The sequence below is a fragment of the Zalophus californianus genome, chromosome 6 (assembly GCF_009762305.2).
Source record: "Zalophus californianus isolate mZalCal1 chromosome 6, mZalCal1.pri.v2, whole genome shotgun sequence".
NCBI classification, from domain to species: Eukaryota; Metazoa; Chordata; class Mammalia; order Carnivora; family Otariidae; genus Zalophus; species Zalophus californianus.
The window spans coordinates 142,911,311-142,936,594 of record NC_045600.1 but is presented as its reverse complement, the minus strand read 5'-3'; the positions used below and the strand labels follow the sequence as shown (position 1 = coordinate 142,936,594).

The 25,284-nt window shown below is 41.5% G+C and overlaps 1 protein-coding gene and 1 long non-coding RNA gene across 2 annotated transcripts; both read right to left on the bottom strand.

Moving 5' to 3' along the window:
- Positions 1-322: 322 nt before the first annotated feature.
- On the bottom strand, positions 323-24,770 carry LOC113908733. The gene is made up of 3 exons (XR_003515580.2): positions 24,162-24,770; positions 13,157-13,221; positions 323-364 (listed from the first exon to the last, which is right to left on the bottom strand). It is a non-coding gene; the product is annotated as an uncharacterized LOC113908733 (long non-coding RNA).
- On the bottom strand, positions 14,724-15,707 carry LOC113908731 (succinate dehydrogenase [ubiquinone] iron-sulfur subunit, mitochondrial). The gene has a single exon (XM_027569100.1). It carries the CDS (start codon positions 15,687-15,689, stop codon positions 14,847-14,849), a length of 843 nt encoding a protein of 280 aa, XP_027424901.1. The 5' UTR covers positions 15,690-15,707; the 3' UTR covers positions 14,724-14,846.
- Positions 24,771-25,284: the final 514 nt, after the last annotated feature.

The following is a 25,284-nucleotide window of genomic DNA, read 5'->3' as shown; positions in this document are numbered from 1 at the left end:
GTCATGATCCCAGAGTCCTGGGATCGAGCCCCGCATCGGGGTCCCTGCTCGGCGGGAAGCCTGCTTCTCCCTCTCCCACTCCCCCTGCTTGTGTTCCCTCTCTCGCTGTGTCTCTCTCTGTCAAATAAATAAATAAAATATTTTTTAAAAAAAAGAAGAAGAAGAAGAAGTAAAATAAAAAGAGGCACCTGGGTGGCTTGGTCAGTTGAGCATCCGACTCCTGATTGCGGCTCAGGTCATGGTCTTGGGGTTGTGAGACCAAGCCCTGTTTTGGGCTCCACACTGGGCATGGAGCCTGCTTAAGATTCTCTCTCTCTCCCTCTGCCCTTTCTCCTGGCTTGCCGCGTGCATGCTCTCTCTCTCTCTCAAAAAAAAAAGTGAAATAAAAAGAGTTAAGTTAATTTTGTACATCACTTCCACTGTTCTGGTAAGAAAAAATTACATATGCATATACAAGCTATGAAATATGAATTGTGTGATTTGGGTGATTCTGCATGAGTTAAATGCTCTCATATTTGCATTTAAAACTGGCCTTGCACATATAAAGATGAAGGGTAAAACTTGCTAACATTTTAACATTTTGATTTTTCTTTACTTAAGATGACATTAAATAGCAAATAAAAAAACACTATGAGAAGTTGAGAGAGAGATTGCAGAAGAAAAAGAAAACCTTTATTTATAGCATCCTTAACCCTGCATCGTTCAAGGGTCAGGTAGAGCTTTAGTTTTAGGAATTTTGTTCAAAAGCACTTCCAAAATTATGGAGAAGTATATGCACAAGGATATTCACCATAGCATTGTTAGTGAAACATTGGAAACAATATATTAGTGGAAATTTGGAAACAATGTAAAGATACATCTTTATCTCCTGACACCAAAAGATGTCTGCAATTCATTGCTAAATGAAAGAAGCAAGTTATAGACCAATATGTTTAGTAGGATATACTATTCTTGATTTTTGTAAATAGAAGATGTTAACAGTGAACTAGAGAGTGAAAGTGGATAAGGACTAGTGGAATGGGGTAGCAGGGCGTATTTTGCTTTTATGTATTTCTCTCTGTGTTAAAATTAACACAAGGATATTACTTAACATTTTAAACTAAATTTTAAGATCTATTTTTTGTTCGATTCCAAGGTGTTACCGATGTTTTCAAATTACACAATCTAAAAAAAACATAAAGGGGTGCCTGTCTAGTTCAGTCAGTGGAGCATGCAATTCTTGATCTTGGGGTTGTGAGTTCGAGCTCCACATTGGGTGTAGAGCTTACTTAAAAATGAAACCTAAATAGGGGTGCCTGGGTGGCTCAGTGGGTGAAGCATCTGCCTTCGGCTCAGGTCATGATCCCGGGGTCCTGGGATGGAGCCCCGCATCGGGCTCCCCCTGCTCAGCGGGGAGCCTGCTTCTCCCTCTGCCTCTGCCACTCCCCCTGCTTGTGCTGGTGCTCTCTCTCATTCTCTCTCTCTCTCTCTCTCTCTGTGTCAAATAAATAAAAATAAAACCTTTTAAAAAAATGAAATCTAAATAAATAAATAATCAGATCATTAATTCACATGTTCAAATCATGTCTAGTTGCTGATCAGAACAAGGCCAAAAACAGAGACCAGGTAACTTATCACCAGAGCCTTTCCCCAGATTTCCAGGAATCCATTAATCAATACTCTTTTGAAAAGATTACTTTTTAATCAGGTCCAATTTATTACTTTAATATAAAAGCGCATCAGTTGTCTTTGTAAGACATTGGACGCAGAATGCCTTCAGCATTCTCCTCAAAGCGGGTCTAGCACACCTATCTTAAAAGAAAGTCTTCTTGAACCCCCTTTTCCCTTTTTAAGCAGTCACAAACCATTTCCAGTTGGTTTTGCATTGATGCGCACCAAAACCTCGCTCCTAACAGGTAGGGTCCGCCTGGCTCAGGTGACTGCCAAATGCAAATTAGCAGCCCATGAACCACATTCAGCTCATGCATATATTTCTTTGTCCCACACAGTGGTGGTGTTTTTTAAAAAAACGAAAACAAAAACAAAATCAGGAGCCATAGAAATACTTGGATCTCATTCCCTTGTGGTCACAATCAGCTGCAGTTAAGCATAGCTGTCTCCCTTTACAAGTGCCCCCTTCCCGCCCCCCCCCCCCGCCGCCCCGGTTTGCCGAGGCCCCCACTGTTCCTTTTCTCATGTTTAATTTTTTCAACCACTTACACTTCTTGCCTTGCCCTGTAGCCATTTGAGTATAACTGGTTTGTTAAAAAATCCAACTTATTTTATTTTTACTTAAACAAAATTTACTCTGTACCTCACCCATTCCTAAGTGTTTACAGATAGTAGTAACTCATGCCCAAAATAACCTTACGAAATAGATACTCTTATCAGGCCCATTTTATAGAGGAGATAACTGAGTCCTGGAGAAATTAAGTAACATGCCAAAGGTCACTCAGCTAATGAAAGGAGGAGCCAACATTTCAGTATAGGTAGTCTGGCTCCAAAAAACTATGCTTTTAACGACACCACTACGAGAAATAGTTCTATTTATTTCTTCTTCTCTGGAGAAACCCCTTTCCTACTGGGTAGAGGGCTCTTTCTCAAACTAATTCCCTAAATTCAGGGAATTTTTGGTTTTTTAAAGATTCAGTCTGGTTGACTATTGTGTCAATCACAAATCTGACTTCAGGCTTCAAGCTTCAATCCCTCTCCACCTCATCTCCCTGACTAAAGTGGAGGGAAGAGCTTTTTCACAAACACTGCACTGCCCTACAAGATGGCTTCCTGATCCTGCCCAGCCCTTGTAGAGAGGAAACTTTGTACACTAAGGTATAGCAACATTTCCCAAATTCTGCTCCCTGCAGCACACCAGTCCTATGAATTGTTCCAAGAATAAAGGACCCCGTGGGTGAATTTGTTTGGGATGAGCTGCATCCTTTGTCCCGCTCTTGAAGATTCCCAATTTTGTTAGATTTACAGCCCTTTTGTTAGATTCCCTAACATAATTAGAAGCTCTAAGAATGCCCACAGTAAAGATGACTTAGCTGTGCATTAACTTAACATTTACCAAACTTATAGGACTATGAGATTCATTTTGCCCTACACGTATTACTGTACCAGTCACAAACCCAGGGAACAGGAAACGTTGCCCTGGGCCCTGCCTATCACAAAGAGTATTCAGGACTCAGAGCAAAGCTTCTGTCTATCAGTTTCCCTGCAACCTCAAAATCAAAGGTGACTGTGTCAAAACACAGAGGTTTGTGGGTGTCTCAGCTCCAGAGTGAATGGTAAACACTGGCTGGGAGTGTGGAGAACATCTGAGTGGGAGAAGTACTTAAGTTAGGAGAAGAGAAAAAATAAACTTGTCAAATCCTCTGATAGCTTGAATACAATACGTTTTTGCATAACAAAATATCTTTTCCAGGTAGAACTAAGCTTCCTGTTTTTCCTTTCTTCATATTCCCATTCATCATTTTCCTGTGCATTAGCAAAGTTATCAGCCAACAATTGCAGGGGGTGGCTGAAGAACATTTTGCAATACTAAACAATTAAAATGAATCTTTTTTAGATTTTGCACAGCAAAGGAAACAGTCCACAAAACCAAAAGACAACCGACAGAATGGGAGAAGATATTTGCAAATGACATATCAGATAAAGGGCTAGTATCCAAAATCTATAAAGAACTTATCAAACTCGACACCCAAAGAACAAATAATCCAATCACGAAATGGGCAGAAGACATGAACAGACATTTCTCCAAAGACATCCAAATGACCAAAAGACACAGGAAAAAGTGCTCAACATCACTTGGCATCAGGGAAATCCAGATCAAAACCTCAATGAGATACCACCTCACACCAGTCAGAATGGCTAAAATTAACAAGTCAGGAAATGACAGATGTTGACGGGGATGTGGAGAAAGGGGAACCCTCCTACACTGTTGGTGGGAATGCAAGCTGGTGCAGCCACTCTGAAAAACAGTATGGAGGTTCCTCAAGAAGTTGAAAATAGGGGTTCCTGGGTGGCTCAGTCGTTAAGTGTCTGCCTTCAGCTCAGGTCATGATCCCAGGGTCCTGGGATCGAGCCCTGCATCGGGCTCCCTGCTCCACGGGAGGCCTGCTTCTCCCTCTCCCACTCCCCCTGCTTGTGTTCCCTCTCTCGTTGTCTCTCTCTCTCTCTCTCTCTCTCTCTCTGTCAATAAATAAATAAATAAATAAATAAATAAATTTAATAAATAAATTTAATAAATAATAAATAAATAAATAAAATCTTAAAAAAAAAAAGTTGAAAACAGAGCTACCTTACAACCCAGCAATTGCACTACTGGGTATTTACCTCAAAGATACAAATGTAGTGATCTGAAGGGGCACATGCACCCCAATGTTCATAGCAGCAATGTCCACAATAGCCAAACTGTGGAAAGAGCCAAGATGTCCAACAACAGATGAATGGATAAAGAAGATGTGGTATATATACACAATGGAATATTATGCAGCCATCAAAAAAAATGAAATCTTGCCATTTGCAATGACGTTAATGGAACTAGAGGGTATTATGCCAAGTGAAATAAGTCAATCAGAGAAAGACAAGTATCATATGATCTCACTGATATGAGGAATTTCGGAAACAAGACAGAGGATCATAGGGGAAGGGAGGGAAAAATGAAACAAGAGGAAACCAGAGAGGGAGACAAACCATAAGAGACTCTCAGGAAACAAACTGAGGGTTGCTGGAGTGGTGGGGGTGGGAGGGATGGGGTGGCTGGGTGATGGACATTGGGGAGGGTACGGGGCTATGGTGAGCGCTGTGAATTGTGTAAGACTGATGCATCACCGACCTGTACCCCTGAAACTAATAATACATTATATGTTAATAAAAAAAATCTAAATTAAATCTTTAAAAAAATAAAATAAAGTAAAACAAATCTTTTTTTAAAAATTCAATTTAGTTAGCATATAGTATATTATTAGTTTCAGGGGTAGAATTTAGTGATTCATCAGTTGCAGATAACACGCGGTGCTCATAACATCAAGTGCCTTCCTTACTGCCCATCACCCAGTTACCACGTCCCCCCAACCACCTCCCCTCCAGCAACCCTCAGTTTCTTCTCTATAGTTAAGAGTCTCTTATGGTTGCCTCCCTCTCAAACTAATCGTAAATGTGTATATAGCCTTACATTTGTTCTTTATCTTAGCATAAAATAGACATGTTATGCTTGAATGGGAAATTGTTTTATCTTCATGAAAATATTTTATAAAGATTAATTAAAGTTCAAATTAAAACATTTGGTTTTATAGAAATAAGTAAGTCATATCAAAAATTGTGGAGGCTGTTTTTCAAAAAAAATACGGAGGACCAACAGATACTTGAAAAGGTGCTCAATATCATTAATCATTAGAGAAACGCAAACCACAGTGAGAGATAACCTCACCTGTCAGAATGGCTAATACCAAAAGGACAAGAAATGACAAGGGATGGCGAGGATGTGGGGAAAATGGAACCCTCCTGTACTGTTGGCAGAATACAAACTGGGACAGCCATTGTGGAAAAGAGTATAGAGATTCCTCAAAAAATTAAAAATTAAAAATAGAATTACCCTATAATCTACTAATTCCACCCAATAATTCCACCTAGTAATTACCCAGTAATTCTGGGTATTTCTCTGAAGAAAATAGAATCACTCTCTCAAAGAGATACTTGTACTCCCATGTTCATTGCAGCATTATTCACACTAGCCAAGATGTGAAAACCACCTAAGTGCCCGCCAACAGATGGATGGATGAAGAAAATGTGCAGGATGTTTGTGTACACAATAGAATATAATTCAGCCATAAAAAAGAAGGAAATTCTGCCATTTGCAACATGGATGAAACGTAAAGACATTATGTTAAGTGAAATAAGCCAGGCAAAGAAAGGCAAATCCTGTATAATCTCATATGTGGAATCTAAAAAAAAACTGAACTCCAAGAAACAGAGAGTAGATTGGCATTTGCCAGGAGCCGGGTGGGGGTGGGGAATGGGTGATGGTCAGAGGGTCCAAACTTCTAGTTATAAGATGAATAAGGTCTGAGGATCTACAGCATGGTAGCTGTAATTAACAATACTGAATTATATACTTGAAAGTTGCTGAGAGAGTAAATCTTCAAAGTTCCTACTACACACAAGAAGATGGTAGCTACGGGAGGTCATGGATGCATTAACTAACCTCATTGTGGTAGTCATATTACAACATATACGTGTTTCAAATCATCATGTTACACACCTAAACTTTCACAACATTATATGTCAATGATATCTCAATAAAGCTGGAAAACAAATTGTCGAGGGCACTAACAGTTAATAAACAAAAGAATGTCTAAGCCAGAAATTTGGCCCCAGATCCAGAAGCATTCTTTGCACAGTATATGGCGTGTTGTGTGAATCTGGTATTAGATGTGGCCTCATCTGTTCTGATAGAGACATTGTTTGAATCAGTTCCAAGGTTATACCTGATATTGAAGGACATCAGAACATACCATCTCAAAATATGCCTCTGTGACATAAGGATTATCTTGAGCTGAATGCAATAAAGCAGCAAATGCAAAAAATAAAACAAACAAAAAAACCGGCCTTTACCCTCCCCCTATCCTCCTAAAAGCAAGACATCAATTTCCCTTTGTGAAGGTGCTCCCCCTCCTCTCTCCCCTATTAGGAGAACAATTCTTAGCACCGTAGACAGAAAGTACAAAGGCGGGTCTGCACAAACAAATCTTAACTAATCATTATCTTCCATCCGTTTCTCCCATGTACTTACCTTCCCACAATTTACACCCCTAGAAGCCCATAACCCCCTTTTCCTTTGTCTTGTTTGCTTCTCCACATTCAACATGCTTTGTTAAAATGGTATGTAAGCCCCAGGCCTCACTACTTCTTTGGGGTCTTAATTCGTTTTCTACAAAGGCCTCTATACACATAAAAATTAAAATATTAACCTCAAGTAAGATGTGTGTGCCTTTTTCTGGTTAATCTGTGTTTATTGGCTTAATTCTCAGGCCCCAGTCACAGAATTTAAAAGGGTAGAGGAGTGTTTTCTTTCTTCCCCTACAAGTCTTCTAGATCTGCTCAAAGACAGGACAATCTTGATGAAAATAAATCAAATTTGACCTTAAACCTATTCTAGAATACTAATTAGTAATCCAACTGAAAGTTGTTAAGGTGATTAGGTTTCATATAGACAAGATATGAAATGCCCAAAAAGAGTTCAATGGAATAACTGAAAATTCTCAAGTGAAAAATGAGTCACAGTATTCTCTGGAAAACAAAAATAATTTTGAATTTGCACTATTTGGCATAAACTGTGGTTAGATACTAACATTGCTAGCAAAAGTTTATTTGAAGAAAACTATTTCACTTTTTAAAGGATTAGGATTTTAAGGATAAAGGAAGTTGATTTTAGAGAAAGTATCTTATTTATTTATTTATTTATTTATTTATTTATTTATTTATTATTTTAGAGAAAGAGCATGAGCAGGGGGAGGGGCAGAGGGAGAGAAAGAATCTCAAGCCAACTCCCTGCTGAAGACAGAGCCCCGAGGGGGGCTCAACCTCAGAGATCCCGACCTGAGCCAAAATCAAGAGTCAGACGGTTAACTGACTGAGCCCCTCCATGCAGCCCGAGAAAATGTCTTTCAACATCAAGAGAATCTGCATAGAAAATCTACAACAACGGGGGCGGCGGGAGAGCCCAGTAAAATATTAGGATATCAGAACATGGAAACAGTTTGCGTGATTCTGAAAATTTACTTACAAAGGATCCTAACACTAACTTCTATGGAGGCCACTTTCTGATAAAAGAATGTCAAGGAAAGAGAAATTTAAGCCAATCAATCAAACCTATTTTAGGTTTTCTGTACAGTATCTCAACATTGAAAAAGATTTTATTTTTTTAAAGATTTTATTTATTTGAGAGAGAGAGAAAGAGAGGGAAAGAAAGCAAGAGCACAAGAGCAGGGGGAGGGAGAAGCAGACTCCCCGCTGAGCAGGGAGCCCCGAAAAAGCTTTTATTTATTTATTTTTTTTGAAGATTTTATTTATTTATTTGACAGACAGAGACACAGCGAGAGAGGGAACACAAGCAGGGGGAGTGGGAGAGGGAGAAGCAGGCTTCCCGCGGAGCAGGGAGCCCGACGCGGGGCGCCCGACGCGGGGCTCCCGTCCCAGGACCCTGGGGCCATGACCTGAGCCGAAGGCAGACGCTTAACGACTGAGCCACCCAGGTGCCCCCCAAAAAAGCTTTTAAAAGAACTTGAGGGGCACCTGAGTGGCTCAGTCGGTTAAGCGTCTGCCTATGGCTCAGGTCAAGATCTCAGCATCCTGGGATCCAGTCCCGCATCCCTCCTGCTCAGCAGGGAGCCTGCTTTTCCATCTGCCTGCCGTTCCGCCCTGCTTGTGCTCTCTCTCTCTCTGTGTCAAATAAAAATAAAAAATAAAGGAATTTAAGAAATGCCGTATGTATCCAGACATTCCTTTAGGAAATAATAAAAATGATATAAATATTAATAATATATGATGAAATAAAAACATTTTTATAAAAATTCTGTAATAATGACCACTTTATATATGCAACCCTATTGTTGCTTATCATGATATACATGACATGTAAAATTCTGGGTTTGTTCCCAAATCTAGATATTGCTTAGAGAATATTATTGGCAATTATAATTGCTATTGCCCCAGCAGAGCAGTATTTCTCCCAAATGAAACAATTTTTTAAAATTACCCAAGAGGGGTGCCTGGGTGGCTCAGTTGTTAAGCGTCTGCCTTCAGCTCAGGTCATGATCCCAGGGTCCTGGGATCAAACCCCCGCATTGGGCTCCCTTCTCAGAGGGAAGCCGGCTTCTCCCTCTCCCACTCCCCCTGCTTGTGTTCCCTCTCTCACTGTGTCTCTCTCTGTCAAATAAATAGATAAAATCTTTAAAAAAAATTAAAACATTAAAAAAATAAAGTCACCCAAGAACTACGGTGCTATATCACAGACATTAGTAATGTCTAATTCAAGATTATTACCAATAAAATGCATGTTATACAAATCTTGATTTTGCTAAAATGAAGACAAGGAAATAAAGATTATGGAACAAATATAAAACAATTGATTAACCATGTACGCCTTTATTTTATTACTCACCCAAAGATCACTGGACCATCCACAGAACAGCCAGATATGCACAATAATTATTATATTCATCATCTTTGTTTTTTGTCATCTTTTAATCACATACAGACCACAGCTGCTTACACATTTTTCAGTGTTATTATTTCGAAGGCTCATTTGCCAAGATAGGGGGGCAGAACACATTTCATCTAACAGTATGTTAGCCTGATTTATAAGTTTTAGATATTTTCATTTGATACGTGGCTTCACTTTCTATTCTTGCCTGGGGTCTCTTAATGTTAGGAGCAAACCTGCTTATGAATGTCCTAAAGGGCAGTTTTCTGCAGAACATTTGTTGGGGAAGAGGTGATGTGTAGACATTAGAGTTCAGAAGTACTGTTTTTGACTCCTTTCCATGTCACTCTCACTACCAACTTCCCTTACTATTACTTTTCTCTCCATCAAACATGACTTCCTCCACAGTCACTAGTTTTCCTGATTGATTCACGGACTTTTCTTTCATAATGGCCATCATTAGCCTCAAAGCCTTGGTCTTATGGTGAGTTCCTGGGTATACGATGCTCTTAATTCAGTGCTCTGTACCATCAGCCAAGATCCCATGGTTGCACTTTAAGCCCCTGGTGACTTGTATGTGTTGCATATATCGCCATTGTGGTTTTGGTACCCATGGCAGACATTGATAACTAATCATAGAATTTTAATCCTGGGTACAGTTTCAGGAAGCATTCTCCTGCACAGTTAGGAAGCCATTACTAATGGTTTAGAGTCGACACAGTTGGTGAAACCTATCAGCTACACTTGGCCTAGAGCTGAGTCAGCTTGTATAACAGGTGCTGGGCATCCAGGAGTGAATGGAATCATTTCTCTCCTTGAGAAGTTCAAAATTTATTAGTAAATGACCCTTAATGATCTGGAAATGTATATGCACTCTAAGAATTAGCTCCCATAACAAGACAAAACCAGAGAAGGAGACAAACCATAAGAGACTCTCAATCTCAGGAAACAAACTGAGGATTGCTGGAGTGAAAGGGGGTGGCAGGGATGGGGTGGCTGGGTGATGTTGGGGAGGGTATGTGCTACGGTGAGCGCTGTGAATTGTGTAAGACTGATGAATCACAGAGCTGTACCTCTGAAACAAATAATACATTATGTGTTAATAAATAAAATAAATTAAAAAAAAGAATTACCTTCCGTTCTTAAAGTCACTTTGAAAGCCAGAAATCCCCTTCATTTCGTTAGGAATTTTTCAAGGAAAGCAACATTGGACATAAAAGCATTTAAAGGGAGTTGATTTCAGAATTTTTACTTGTGGTCCCAAAACCCACCATTCATTTTGTTTTATTAATATTTTATTTTTTTAAGTAATCTCCATACCCAATATGGGGCTCAAACGCACAACCCCGAGATCAAGAGTCACCTGCTCCTCTGATAAGCCAGCCAATTTATTTTGAAATAAACTTTATTCAAATATGGAAATTATACAGATGTGGAAAAAACATGTGTAGAGTATGAATAATTGTCATAAGGTGAACAGAATTGTGTGAATACTCCCCCAGATGGAGAAGAACATAACCAGCACCCAAAAGTCCTCTGTGCCCCTTTCCTACAATTATCTGCATCTTCCATCCTAAAGGTAATTGCTGTCCCGAATTCTAATGCCAAAGATACATTTTGAATTTTTGTAAGTAAAATCACACAGTATTGATTCATGTGTCTGGCTTCTTTGTCCAACATTATAAGGTTAATCCATGTTACTGCATGTGATAGTAGTTTGTTCATTCCTATGAAATATTCCATTATATGACTATAGTTTACCCAACTAGATTGTTTCTAGGTTTTGACAATAATGAAGAATGCTTCTAAGAAAATTATTGTTCATGACTTTTGTTGCACATATGTTTACATTTATATATCTAAAGAGTGGATCTTTTTTTTATCTTAAACTTCAGCATATCATATCTTCAATTTTAGTAAATAATGACAAATTGTTTTCCAAATGGGTTGGACCAATTTATACTTCTGGTAGCAGCATTTGGAAGCTTCAGTTACCCCACATCTTCGGCAACACTTGGTATTGTTGGTACTTTATTTTTTAAAAGATTTTATTTATTTATTTGACAGAGAGAAACACAGCAAGAGAGGGAACACAAGCAGGGGGAGTGGGAGAGGGAGAAGCAGGCTTCCCGCGGAGCAGGGAGCCCGATGCGGGGCTCGATCCCAGGACCCTGGGACCATGACCTGAGCCGAAGGCAGACGCTTAATGACTGAGCCACCCAGGCACCGGTATTGTTGGTACTTTTAATTTTAGCCTTGCAGGAGTGTAGTGGTATTTCATTGTTACTGTAAGTTACATTTTCCTGGTAACTAATGATTTGAGATGCTTTTCATTTGTCTCTTTGCCATATGTCCAAAACCGTCTGTGAAGTGTCTGTTCAAGTTTTTTAACCATCTTTCTTTTGGGTTGCTGCTTTTTTTTTTTTTTTTAAGATTTCATTTGTTTATTTATTTATTTATTTATTTATTTATTTATTTGAGAGAGAGAGTGTCGGGAGGAGCAGAGGGAGAGGTACAAGCAGATTCCGTGCTGAGTGCAGAGCCCAAAGCAGAGCCTCGAGCCCACAACCATAAGATCATGACCTGAGCTGAAATCAAGAGTCAGGCACTTAACTGACTGAGCCACCCAGGCATCCCTGGGCTGTTGCTTTTTCTTATTGATTTGTAGTTCTTTTTTATATTCTAGATATAAAACCCTTTGCGATTACGTGTCTTGCAAATATTTTCTCACACTCGATAGTTTGTCTTTTTACTGGCTTAATATTGTCTAAATTTCTAATTTTAGTGTACTTCAATGAATCAAATCTTTCCTTTATAGTTATTCAGGGATTTGGAATGGGGGTATCTTATTTAAGAAAGTTTTGCCTTCCACATATTTGTTATTTTATTCTTCTACTTTTCACATTTAAAACCACAATATGCCTGGAATTGATTTTTGCATATGTTATGAGATAAAAGTAAAGAAATTTTATTGACCCAGCACTATTTATGTAAAAGGCAGGACTTTCCCCAAAGTGTATCTTTTTCATAAGTCAAATATCCGTATATATGTGGATTGGTTTCTCTTCCAGTTTTGTCTCATTGTTTATTTATCTATCTTCGTGCTATAACTTCACTGTCTTACACACTTCACCTTGATAAATATTGATATCTGATAAAGTAATTCTTCCAACTTTGTTCTTTTAGTGTTGTATTGGCTATTCTTGCCTCTTTACCTTTCATATACATTTTAGAATCAGCTTGTCATTTTCCACACACGCACACTCACACACACACGCGCGCACGCGCGCGTGAAGTTGTTGGGATTTTAATTTGGTTTATTGGGACCCATAGATCAGTTTGGGGAGGACTAACACATTTATAATGTTGACTCTTCCAATCTAAGAAAATAGTATCTCTTTCCATTTAGTCTTCTTTAATTTCTCTAAATAATATTTTATAGTTTTCTGTGTAAAGTTCCTACAGATCTTTCATTAGATTTACTCCTATATAGGGGCGCCTGGGTGGCTCAGTCGTTAAGCATCTGCCTTCGGCTCAGGTCATGATCCCTGGGTCCTAGGATAGAGCCCCGCATCAGGCTCCCTGCTCAGCGGGAGGCCTGCTTCTCCCTCTCCCACTCCCCCTGCTTGCGTTCCCTCTCTCACTGTGTCTCTCTGTCAAATAAATAAATAAAACCTTCAAAAAAACAAAGAAACAAACAAAAAGATTTACTGCTACATAGTTGATGTGGTTTTTTTTGTACTTGAAGTTTTTTAATGCTATTGCAAATGTAACATTTCTAAAATTTCATTTTCTAATTGTTTATTGCTGGTATACAGAAATTCAGTTGATTTTTTCTACATTGACCTTTTGTGCAATGACATTCCTGAATTCACTTAGTCTACTAGTTTATTGATAGATTCATTTAGACTTTCTACATATATAATTATGTCATCTGCAAATAACAGCATTTTATTCTTTTTTTTTTCTTACCTTATTTCACAGGATAAGAATCTTGAAAAGAAGTAATAGCAAATATCCTTGTCTTGTTCACAATCCTAGGGAAAAATTTCAGTATTTTACCATTAAGTAGGAAACTTGTTGTAAGTTTTTTGTAGATACCCTTTATCAAAATCCTAGAGGAGAACACAGGCAGCAACCTCTTTGACCTCAGCCGCAGCAACTTCTTCCTAGAAACATCGCCAAAGGCAAGGGAAGCAAGGGCAAAAATGAACTATTGGGACTTCATCAAGATAAAAAGCTTTTGCACAGCAAAAGAAACAGTCCACAAAACCAAAAGACAACCGACAGAATCGGAGAAGATATTTGCAAATGACATATCAGATAAAGAGCTAGTATCCAAAATCTATAAAGAACTTATCAAACTCAACACCCAAAGAACAAATAATCCAATCACGAAATGGGCAGAAGACATGAACACACATTTCTGCAAAGAAGACATCTAAATGGCCAACAGACACATGAAAAAGTGCTCAACACCGCTTGGCATCAGGGAAATCCAAATCAAAACCTCAACGAGATACCACCTCACACCAGTCAGAATGGCTAAAATTAACAAATCAGGAAATGACAGATGTTGGTGGGGATGTGGAGAAAGGGAAACCCTCCTACACTGTTGGTGGGAATGCAAGCTGGTGCAACCACTCTGGAAAACAGTATGGAGGTTGCTCAAAAAGTTGAAAATAGAGCTACCCTACAGCCCAGCAATTGCACTACTGGGTATTTACCACAAAGATACAAATGTAGTGATGCGAAGGGGTACGTGCACTCCAATGTTTATAGCAGCAATGTCCACAATAGCCAAACTATGGAAAGAGCCAAGATGTCCATCAACAGATGAATGGATAAAGAAGATTTGGTATATATACACAATGGAATATTATGCAGCCATCAAAAATAAAATGAAATCTTGCCATTTGCAACAACATGGATGGAACTAGAGGGTATTATGCTAAGCGAAATAAGTCAATCAGAGAAAGACATGTATCATATGATCTCACTGATAGGAGGAATTCTTAATTTCAGGAAACAAACTGAGTGGTGGGGGTGGGTGGGATGGGGTGGCTGGGTGATAGACATTGGGGAGGGTACGGAGCTATGGTGAGCGCTGTGAATTGTGTAAGACTGTTGAATCACAGACCTGTGCCTCTGAAACAAATAATACATTATATGTTAAAAAAAAAAAAAAAGGAAGATAGTAGGAAGGGAAAAATGTGGGGAGGGGAATCGGAGGGGGAGATGAACCATGAGAGACTATGGACTCTGAGAAACAAACTGAGGGTTCTAGAGGGGAGGTGGGTGGGGGATGGGTTAGCCTGGTGATGGGTATTAAAGAGGGCACGTATTGAATGGAGTACTGGGTGCTATACGCAAACAATGAATCATGGAACACTACATCAAAAACTAATGATGTAATGTATGGTGATTAACATAACATAATAAAATAAAATTTTAAAAAAAGAAGATTCCCTTCTACTTCTAACTTGCTGTTTTTTTTTTTTTTTTCTTTTTTTTTTTTTGTTAATAAAGTAGAATAACATTTATTTCTTAAAATTTTTATTATACATGTTGTATTCATGGAAAATCAAGACCTCTGAAGGGACTCGAATTGGATATAAGGTGTGTCCAGCCGAGCTGGCTGTCATGCTTGGCGTGGGAACAGTTACACTGATGCTTTCTTCCCCTTATAGGTGGCCATCATTTTCTTGATTTCAGCAATAGCTTTGCCTGGATTCAGCCCCTTGGGGCAGGTCCTGGTGCAGTTCATGATGGTGTGGCAGCGATAGAGGGAGAAGGGGTCCTGCAGCTTGGCCAGGCGCTCCTCTGTGAAGTCGTCTCTCGAGTCGATCATCCAGCGGTAGGCCTGCATAAGAACCGCAGGCCCCAGGTACTTGTCTCCATTCCACCAGTAGCTAGGGCAGCTGGTGCTGCAGCACGCACAGAGGATGCACTCGTACAGCCCGTCCAGTTTCTCACGATCTTCTATGGACTGCAGATACTGCTGCTTGCCCTCCTGGGATTCATCCTTCTTCTTCAGATAAGGTTCAATGGATTTGTACTGAGCGTAGAAGTTGCTCAAGTCGGGAACAAGATCCTTTATCACATACATATGCGGAAGAGGGTAGATTTTTGAGACTTTGGTGAGGTTGGTGTCGATCCTTCGGGTGCAGGCCAGAGTGTTGCCTCCGTTGATGTTCATGGCACAAGAGCCACAGATGCCTTCTCTGCATGATCTTCGGAAGGTCAAGGTAGAATCAATTTCATTCTTAATCTTGATTAAAGCATCCAACACCATAGGACCACATTTATTCAAATCAATTTCGTAAGTTTGCATATGAGGTTTATCTCCAGTCTTGTCTGGGTCCCATCGGTAGATGGCAAATTTCTTGATTCGGGGAGCTGCGGCGGCAGCTGTCTGTGCCCCCCGGCAGGCCTGCAGGCAGGCTCCGCCAACGGTTGCAAGCGGGAACCGGCGCTTCAAGGAGAGTCCGACCACCGTCGCCATCTTGGCTTCTGACGTCGCGTCCCATAACTTGCTGTTTTTTAAACATGTATGCTGAATTTTATCATTTTCCTGCATCTCTTGAAAGGATCATCTTATGTTTCTCCTTGAATCATTAATGTTATGAAAGACATTGATTGATTCTCAAATGTTAAACAACCTGCATTCTAGACTAGATTAAAATTTGCCAGGATATATTATTCTTTTTGTATATATCAGGATTTGATTTGCTAATATTTTGGTTGAGATTTTTTCATCTATAAGAGCGATTGGTATGCACTTTTCCTCTTTGGTGTTGTACTTGTCAGGTTTTGGTATTAAGATTGTGTTGGAGGGTGCCTGTCTGGCTCATTTGGTAGAGTGTGTGACTCTTGATCTCAGGATTGTAAGTTCAAATTCACACTGGGTATAGAGATCACTTAAAAATAATCTTAAAAAAAAAAAGATTGCTTTGGCCTCATAAGACAAGTTGGGAAGTCTTTTCTTTTTTTCTGTTCTCTGCGTTTGTGTGAGATTGGCACTATTTCTTCCTAAAATGTGTGGTATGATACACCAGTAAAGCCATCTAGGCTTGTAATTTTCTTTGGGGGAAGTTTTTACTTACAGATGAAATGTCTTTCTTTAGCAGATTTAGGACTATTCCCATTTCTCTTTCTTCTTGTGTCAATTTTGGTAAGATATATTTCCTAGGACATTGTCAATTTCATCTAAATTTTCAAATTATAGGCATAAAATTTTCTACTGTGTGATTCTTATTATTTTAAATATCTGTAGAATTTGAAATTATTTCCCTTTTTCATTCCTCATACTTGTTATTTGTGCTTTCCCTATTTCTTTCGATCAGTCTTGACAGAGATTTCATCAATTTAGTCCTTTTAGAAAACCAACCTTTGGCTCTGTAGATCCCCTCTATGAGATATATATAGATATACATGTGTGTCTAAGTAGGCTCCACACCCAGCCTACTTGGAGCCCAACTTGGGGCTTGAACTCAGGACCCTGAGATCAAGACCCGAACTGAGATCAAGAATCAGATACTTAACCAACTGAGCCACCCAGGTGTCCCTATGCCCTCTATGATATATATTTATAACTTATTAATTTCTGCTTTTTGTTATTCCCGCCCTTCTCTCTCACTCCCACTCTTTTTTTTTTTTTTTTTTTTTTTTGGTGTGTGTGTGGGGGGGGTTACCTTTCTGTTATTTTTCTAAGTTCTTGAGATAGATACATTAACCATTGCTTTTTATCCTTTTTTTCTTAATATATGCATTTAAGACTTTCTAAACAGCTTTAGCTTCATCTTAGAAGTTTAGATACATTGTGTTTCTGGCATTATTCAGTTAAACATATGTTTTTATTTCCATTGTGATTTCTTTCTTGACTCATAGGTTATTTTAAATTAGGCAACAAAAATATTGTTTATTTCCAAACATTTGGGAATTTCCTAGTTTCTTTTTTGCTGTTGATTTCTATCTTAATTCCACTGTGGTCAGAGAATATACCATGACTAATTTTAATCCTTTGAAAGCTCTTGGGGCTAACTCTATGAGCTAGCATATGGTCGATTTTGGTAAATGTTCCATGTGTATTTAAAAATGCTGTGGGTGTGCCTGGGTGGCTCAGTCGTTAAGCCTCTGCCTTTGGCTCAGGTCATGATCCCAGGGTCCTGGGATCGAGCCCCACATCGGGCTCCCTGCTCAGCGGGAAGCCTGTTTCTCCCTCTCCCACCCCCCTGCTCGTGTTCCCTCTCTTGCTGTCTCTTTCTCTGTCAAATAAATAAATCTTTAAAAAAATAAAAATGCTATGATTCTGTAGATATTTGATACTGTGTTACAATAAGATTGTTACTCGTGTTATTTGAACCATCTATCTTTTTACTGATTTTTTTCTCTACTTGTTCTATCAGCTCCCAAGAAAACTATATTGAAATCTCCCATCATAATTGTGGATTCGTCTATTCTCCTTTTATTTCTGTCAATTTTTTGCTTTATATATTTTGAGGCTGTGTTATTAGTGTATACAAATTAAGAATTTTATTTCTTTCTGGTGAATTGATCTTTTTATTTCTATGTAATGTCTCTTTATAGCTGCATTTTTCAATTATGGCTATTGACATTTTGGGCAGAACAGTTCTTTGTTGGGGGATGGGGCGCCATCCTGTGTATTACAGGATGTTTAGCAGCATCCTTGTTCTCTATCCACTAGATGCCAGTAGCATCCCCACCCCCAGTTGTGACAATCAAAAATATCTCTACACATTACCTAATGTGCACTGGGGGGCAAAATCACTCCTGGTTGAGAGCCACTGATCTGTAGCAATGGTTTGTGTTTTAAAATCTATTTTGTCTGATTCTCAGTAATGGCATTTTCTATTGGTATTTCTAATAGAAAAACTTCTACTTTCAACCTTTCAGTGTCCTTAGTTGTGATGTGTCTCCTATAAGCAGTATTAGGTTGATTGATTTTTTAATCCAGTCTGAAAATCTTTTTTTTTTTAGATTTTATTTATTTACTTGACAGAGAGAGAGAGAGAGAGAGGGATCACAAGCAGAGTGGCAGGCAAAGGGAGAGGGAAAAACAGGTTATCCACTGAGAGAGCCTGACATGGGGCTCGATCCCAGGACCCTGGGATCATGACCTGAGCCGAAGGCAGATGCTTAACCGACTGAGCCACCCAAGCACCCCCAGTCTGACAATCTTTTAGTTGTAATTGAAGTATTTGTCCCTTTTACCTTTAACGTGATTAGTGATGTTTGGGTTTAAATATGCTATACGATTATTTGTTTCATATTTAACCCGTGTGGTGTGTTCTTTGTTATATCCCTCTTATATTGTTTTTTTTCTCTCCTTTCCTGCTTTCTTGGGTTCTGTATTATTTTACTATTTTGCTATCTTTCCCATTAGTTGAGCATTCTTTTATTATTGTTTTAGTTGTTGAGAGGTCACAACATGTATCTTTAACTCATGAAAATGTAATGTTAGTACTTGTGCCACTTTCTGTGTTACTACCTTAATACTTTCTGTATTAGGACCTTAGACCTTTTTATTCTGTTTCCCTCATTCTCACATTTTGTGAATTTTTATTTCTCCATAAATAGAACCAAAGTAATTCATCATTTCTTAATTTTATACAATGTTTATTTAGACTTACTCAGATATTCATGTTTTCTATTGTTCTTCATTTCTTCCTGCATCTCTCTGCCTCCATCTTGGATTATTTTCTTTCTGCCTGCCTAGCTCTCTTTAGTCTTTCACTTAATGCAGATCTATGATTGCTGAATTCTCTAGGTTTATACTTGCCTAACAATTGTCTTTCTCTTATTTGAAAGACAGTTCGCTTGGTTTTGGGATTTCAGGTTGTGATTATTTTCTTTATAAAGAAATCAGTTATCAGTCTTTTTGCTGCACCATTGGAGAGAATGTGGTTTTGTGTTTGCCTTCTCTTTGCCTATGGGTTTCAGCAATTTTACTATAATGTTCTTGTGTATGGTTTTCTTTGTATTTATCAGAACTGGCACTCAAAATACTTTTTAACACATGGCTTAATAGCTTTCATCAGTTTTAGAAAATTTTTGGCCATCGTGGCTTCAAATATTGCTTCTATCCCATTCCCTTTTTTACCTCCTCATCTGAGACTTCATATTAGACTTTCTAATCATATCACACAGATAGAAAATACCTTACAAATATGAACCGATAGAAAGCTGATGTGGCTATACTATGTTATTTTCTATTTTTTTCTTTTCTTTTTATCTCTCTGGGCTTCTGTCTGAATATCTTTCCTTTTTTTTTATTGTTGTAATGTTGTTGTTGTTGTTGTTTTCAGGAAATGACTCTACATACATCATTAGTTTTTGATGTAGTGTTCCATGATTCCTTGTTTGTGCATAACACCCAGTGCTCCACGCAGAATGTGCCCTCTTTAATACCCATCACCAGGCTAACCCATCCCCCCACCCCCCTCCCCTCTAGAACCCTCAGTTTGTTTTTCAGGGTCCATCGTCTCTCATGGTTCGTCTCCCCCTCCAACTTACTCCCCTTCATTCTTCCCTTCCTGCTATCTTCTTCTTCTTCTTTTTTTTTAACATATATTGCATTATTTGTTTCAGAAGTACTGAATATCTTTCCTTTTGACACTAGCTCTCTTTAACTGTATCTAATCTACTATTAAACTCCGTTTCAGTTATCTGTTGCTACGTAAGAACATACTCCAAACTTTTGTGGCTTAAAACAACTGCCACCATTTATTTGCACATAATTCTGCAGTTTAGGCAAGGTTCGGTAGGGACAGTATGTCGCTGGGCTAGCTTAATTGGGGTTGGGGGATCCAAACTGATTTCACTCACATGTGTGGCACTTTAACGAGGGGGACCAGAAGAGATGACTGGCTGGATGTCCTGTCTCTCTCTCTCTCTCTCTGTATTCTCTCATTCTCTAGGGCCTGTCTCTTTCCATGTGCCTCAGGGTATTTGTAAGTATTCACATGGTAGGTTGGAACTCCATAAGGGTGAAAACAGAAGCTGCCATGCCTCTTAATGCCTAGACCTAGAACTAGCCAGGCATCATCTGTCTCACATCCTTCACTCCACATAGTTGCCCAACAGATGGTTGAACTTAGATACTGTACTCTCCCCAGACTCCTGCAACACTACTCCATGTGGCATGGTTTTTGCTCCTTCACCATCCTCCTGGTTCTCCATGGCTCCTAGACCTAGGGCAATGACTGGTGCATAGCGCTACTCAACAAGTATTTTTTTCAATAAACAAAGAAATGAATCAAACTGTTGATCCAGTGCTCTCTTCAGCAGCATCTATGCTAATACTGGAACCATGCTAGCCAAAATGGTGGCCAAAGCTACAAATTCTTCAAGCCTTTAATGTCTTTTACATCTTGAATCCCTTTCCCCACAAAAAACTTAGTAACTCATTAACATTCTCCAGTTTGCTCCTCAGCCAGTGAGGGGGTGAGAATGAGAATAATCGCAATGCACACAGCCTTTGGACTCAAGTGTCAGGGGGTAGAATTCCCAGGACCTGAAACAATCCTCCTTTCCTTCTCCAAATAAGATCCCAAGTGGCTCAAGTAGTATCTTCAGAGACCATAACATGCTTCTGGGATCATTATCGGGGTGCTCTCTTCTCCTCTCTTTGGTGGCCTGAGTACAGTTGCTCTGTTATACCCAGCAATGTGACTGACCCCAACCTTTGACACCTATCTTGTCCTATGATGGCCCAGGTTGACTTTAATGATTCCTTCTGCCAACCCAGAACTGCCCAATGCGCCCACACTGAGGGGGGCGTTCTCTCTCTCACCACAGGTAGTGCACAATAGTCCTTTCACTGACTCTCAAGGTGTATCTCATAGCCCTTTCTCTTTCAAGGAATGTGAGACCAGTTCCTCTGGGACATTTGAAAGACGCCTCTAATGGCAAAAGTAGTAGAAATGAACTCTGATGCAAAGTGCGGGGAATTCCCTCGGACATACTGGTGTGTGTGTGTGTGTGTGTGTGTGTGTGTGTGTGTGTGTGTGTGTGTGTGTGTGACATACTGGTGTGTGTGTGTGTGTGTGTGTGTGTGTGTGTGTGTGTGTGTGTGTGGTTAAAACCAAATTTTCCTGACTCCACAATTCTTTTCACCTCACCATGTTAACAACAACAACAAAGATAACACTACCAACTAATATTTACTGAGTACTTACTATTTGCCAGGCATTGTTCTAGGTGCTTTATATATATCATCTCACACATAATTTGGGGAGGAGGAATCGATTTTAGGCAACTGAAGCATCATAGAGTGGGTGAATCTGGGGGACAAATCTGAAGGAACTGTTAGAGTTTTATTAGGAATTCGAGTCTAGATATGAAAGATGAAGGTGAAAACCGGACAGGGTCAACAAGCTGGGGGTGTGTATGAGTGAGAAGAGGAATGGCAAAACGCAGACCAAAGTGCCAAGGGCAGGGCGAAGTAGTAGCCCGTAGGGATTTTAGGATAATAAAATCAAAAGTGATCAAAGGACATTGATATTATCATCATTTGTGAACTGAGTTCTTTCCAAGTTTCAGAAGTAAAATTAATGTGTTCTATTCTGACATAGCGAAGAGACCAGCTCTTGGGGCCAAACAAAAATAAAATACATCAGACTCTTAATGGGCTTAGTGGTATCTCTAAAGGGTTAGTTATTATCTGTTAAATATTTGAATAGAGCATTGTTCTGGAATAGCCACAGGAACAGCCCTTTGCCTAAAAGCAGAGGAACCAGTCTGAAAGCCCTGTCTGCAGTGAGAGCCACAGGGCAATGCTTCAACCCCAGCAACACTGTGTTGACAAGGTGGTCTGCATCCAGCCTGGCTGCAGAGACAGATGGGCTCCTAGCCAAGCGCATTAGGAGATTCCTGAGGACCAGTGAGAAGGAGCCTAGAAGGGGATCCCCTGTGTGTTTGTTATTAAGGCTGACTTGGTCAGGGCACGAGAGGCAGGCAGATGAGGTGTGCTGAGCAGTGAGACCAGGTTTAGAAGAAGCCCTGAAACCAAAGCCTCGCTGGGAGAAATCTCCTCATTCTCAAAAAACAAAACAAAACAAACAAACAAAAAACCCTAGCAATGATCCCCTCTTTGGCCTCTATCTTCAACCTCTCCATTGACTGCTTCTCCTCATTATAAACTCACATTTCTCTCATCTTTGACAAAGCAGCCAATCACGACGGAACAACTCACCCTTCGTGCATTCTTGCTAGTCCTTCTCCACTGCTGGGAATGAGGTGTCTACACTTCCTGCCTCCAAGTCCCGCCTCTCACTCACGTGTCAAGCCACTGCCCCCTGGTTTCTTCCCGTCACCATTTCAGGGACACAGTTTCCACCAAGGTCACCAAAGACATCTGAATCGCCAGATTCAGTGCATCCATCTCCTTTCTTAGCTCACTTGAACTTCCTGTGGCATCTATCTGGACAGGTCCCTCCTTTTGGAAATTCTTTAATTTTTTTTTCTCCTCCAGCACTGCTCTCCTCTTCTTTTGCTGCCTGACCCTTAAATGTTAGGGTTACCTGGCTCCATCTTTGGTCACTGCATTTCTTATCTGACACAGTCCCCTGGGAACCTCCCACAGGGTTTCAATCACCACCTGTACATTGATGTCACACAAATCTCTATATTCTGCCTTGACTTCTTTCTCAAAGCTGTATGTTCAGCTGTTCACTAAACATCCCTTTCTGCATGCCCCACGGAAATTTCGACACACAAAACCACTCATTATCTCATCCCCAAATTGTCCTTTCTTCATGGATTTCCTCAACTGAGTGCCAAAACTAATCATCCTGTTGCTTAAGCCAGAAACCAGGGAATGGTTTCTGATTTGTTCTTCCTACCCAGTGACTCAGCAAGCCCTGTCTCAGCCCTTCTGTCTCCTGGTGAGAGCCCCCCAACTGAGCCTCTGCCTCCAGACTCTTACCTCAAATCCACCTCCACACTGGCCACTGGAGTAATTTGTCTGGACCCAAACCACGATCATGTCCCTCCTCTGCCGAAAGTCTTCCTGTGGCTTCCAACTGACAACCTGTCTGTTCTCATTTCTTCCCTCCCTCCTGTTTCCACGCTATGCCCACAGGGAGACCAGACGGTAGGGGGCAAGCAGCCAACAGCTAGGGCTTTGGCAGCTAATCAGAGGGATTTCGGTTTGACAGAAGAGGATATAGGAACCAGGTTCATGAGTGGGGCAGGATGGCAGGTCACAGAAGTGGGAGACACGTTAGCAGACTGCTAGGAATTGAACGTCTGTGTCCTCCCAAAATTCAGATGCTAAATCCTAATGTCCCATGTATTTGGAAGTGAGGCCTTTGGGAGGGAATCAGGTCATGAGGGTGGAGCCCTCATAAATGAGATTAGTGCCTTTATAAAGGAGACCCCAGAGAGCTGCCATGCCCTCCTCCCCTACCTGTGGAAGAACGTAGGGTAAAAACTGTCCTCTAGGAACCAGGAAGTAGGCACTCACCAGAGAACAGAATCACCAGCACCTTGTTCTTGGACCTCCCAGCTCCAGAACTGTGAGAGATAAACTTTCCCTTGTTTATAAGTCACCCCTTCTGCGGTATTTTGTTATAGCTGCCTGAAGGAACTGACACTGGCTATTACAATGGAGACAAAATGGTGAGAAAAGAAGACAGGGGAGCCCGCAGGACCCATGAGGAAGGGGTGATATCTAAAAAGGAGAATCACCAGGTTGAAGGAGTAAAGAAACGTATTAGTAGGTCATGTCAGGCACTAGTAACAACGTAAACAAGCCTCAGAAGTCTAGAGACTTTAAAGCCCCATTATTGGAAGCCCAGCACCAAGAACAGGAGCAGGGGTTGGTATACCCTCCCCACACACACACACACACACTACAAGGCAAGTGGGGGGGGGGGGGCAGATGATGATAGAAAGGAATAGCTTCTATAAAAAGGGAGAGCAGGAAAGTTCAGAAGAGGGGACAAACACGTACAAGAACTGTCCTTGTGACAAATGAAGGCCACAGAAAGTAGGTTACACTCAGGGGCTGCGCCAGTGACTTCTTACAGGTGGGCTTCGGGATGATGAAAGAAGCAGCATTCATCGTTAGGCAGATGCAAAACACGCGGTCCGAAATGTTGCCTGGATTGGAAACAAGTGATCGGCCACAGTTAAGTCCCTTTCCCAAAACCACAGGCCTGGAAGACCCACGCATGGAGAAGCACGATCGCGCTTGGACTCTGGAGTCCTGTAGGTCCGCGTTCGAATCCCGACTGTGCCGCCGGGCAAATGAGAGCCACCTCCCGTGACTCCGGCTGAGGAGCCTGCCCTAGGTGGGTCACACTGCATTGTCAAGGGCAGACCTGGGGCGAAGACCCAACAAGGTCGCTGACTCCAGAGCGGGGCTCTTTGCAGGCAACCTGATGGTCAGGGCAGCGGGTCCCCTCGCGCATTGGTCCCCCAGGCCTGCAGCGCCTTTGTGCCCCACTCACCGGAGAGCACCCGCAGCAGTGGCCCGCGGGGGGCGGCCGGGCCAGGGGCGGGCGTGGAACTGGGGGGCGCAGGGAGAGGGGAGCGCCCCCCTAGAGTGGCGCGAGCCGGCGGGGAGGGGGGCGGCCAGGTGGTGATTGGCTGGGCTGCGGCGGGCAGCTCCGGGCCCAGAACAAAAGAGAGCGGGCGGCGGGCGTCCTTCGGAGTAGGCGCTCCCGCCCGCCCCGCGCGGGCTTCGGTGCTGGGGGAGGACGCGCCCACCGCCCGCCCGCCCGCCCGCCGAGCAGCGGGGCCGGCGCGCTCGGTTTCTGGGCGAAAGCCGGCCGTGTACCTAGGAATTAACCGGCCGGCGCGGGAGGGGAGGGGAGCGGGAAGCGGGGCGGGGGGGATGCTGAGCGCGCGCGAGAACAATAATAAGATCGTGTTTGCGGTCGCTGCCCGAGGAGGAATTCGGAGGAGGCGCGAGGCCCGGCGCTCGCGCCGCGCCGGGGAGCCCGGGAGGGAGGCCGGCGGCGGCATGAGGCAGGCGACGCGGCGCCTGTGAGCAGCGCGCGGCGGCGGCGGGGACCTCGGCGCGGGCGAGAGCCGAGCGGCCGGGGGCTCCCCTCCCCCGCTGCCGGGCCGTG

Excerpts from the sequence above, each read along its gene's own strand:
- LOC113908731 (XM_027569100.1), bottom strand. The coding sequence starts at position 15,689 with ATGGCGACGGTGGTCGGACTCTCCTTGAAGCGCCGGTTCCCGCTTGCA.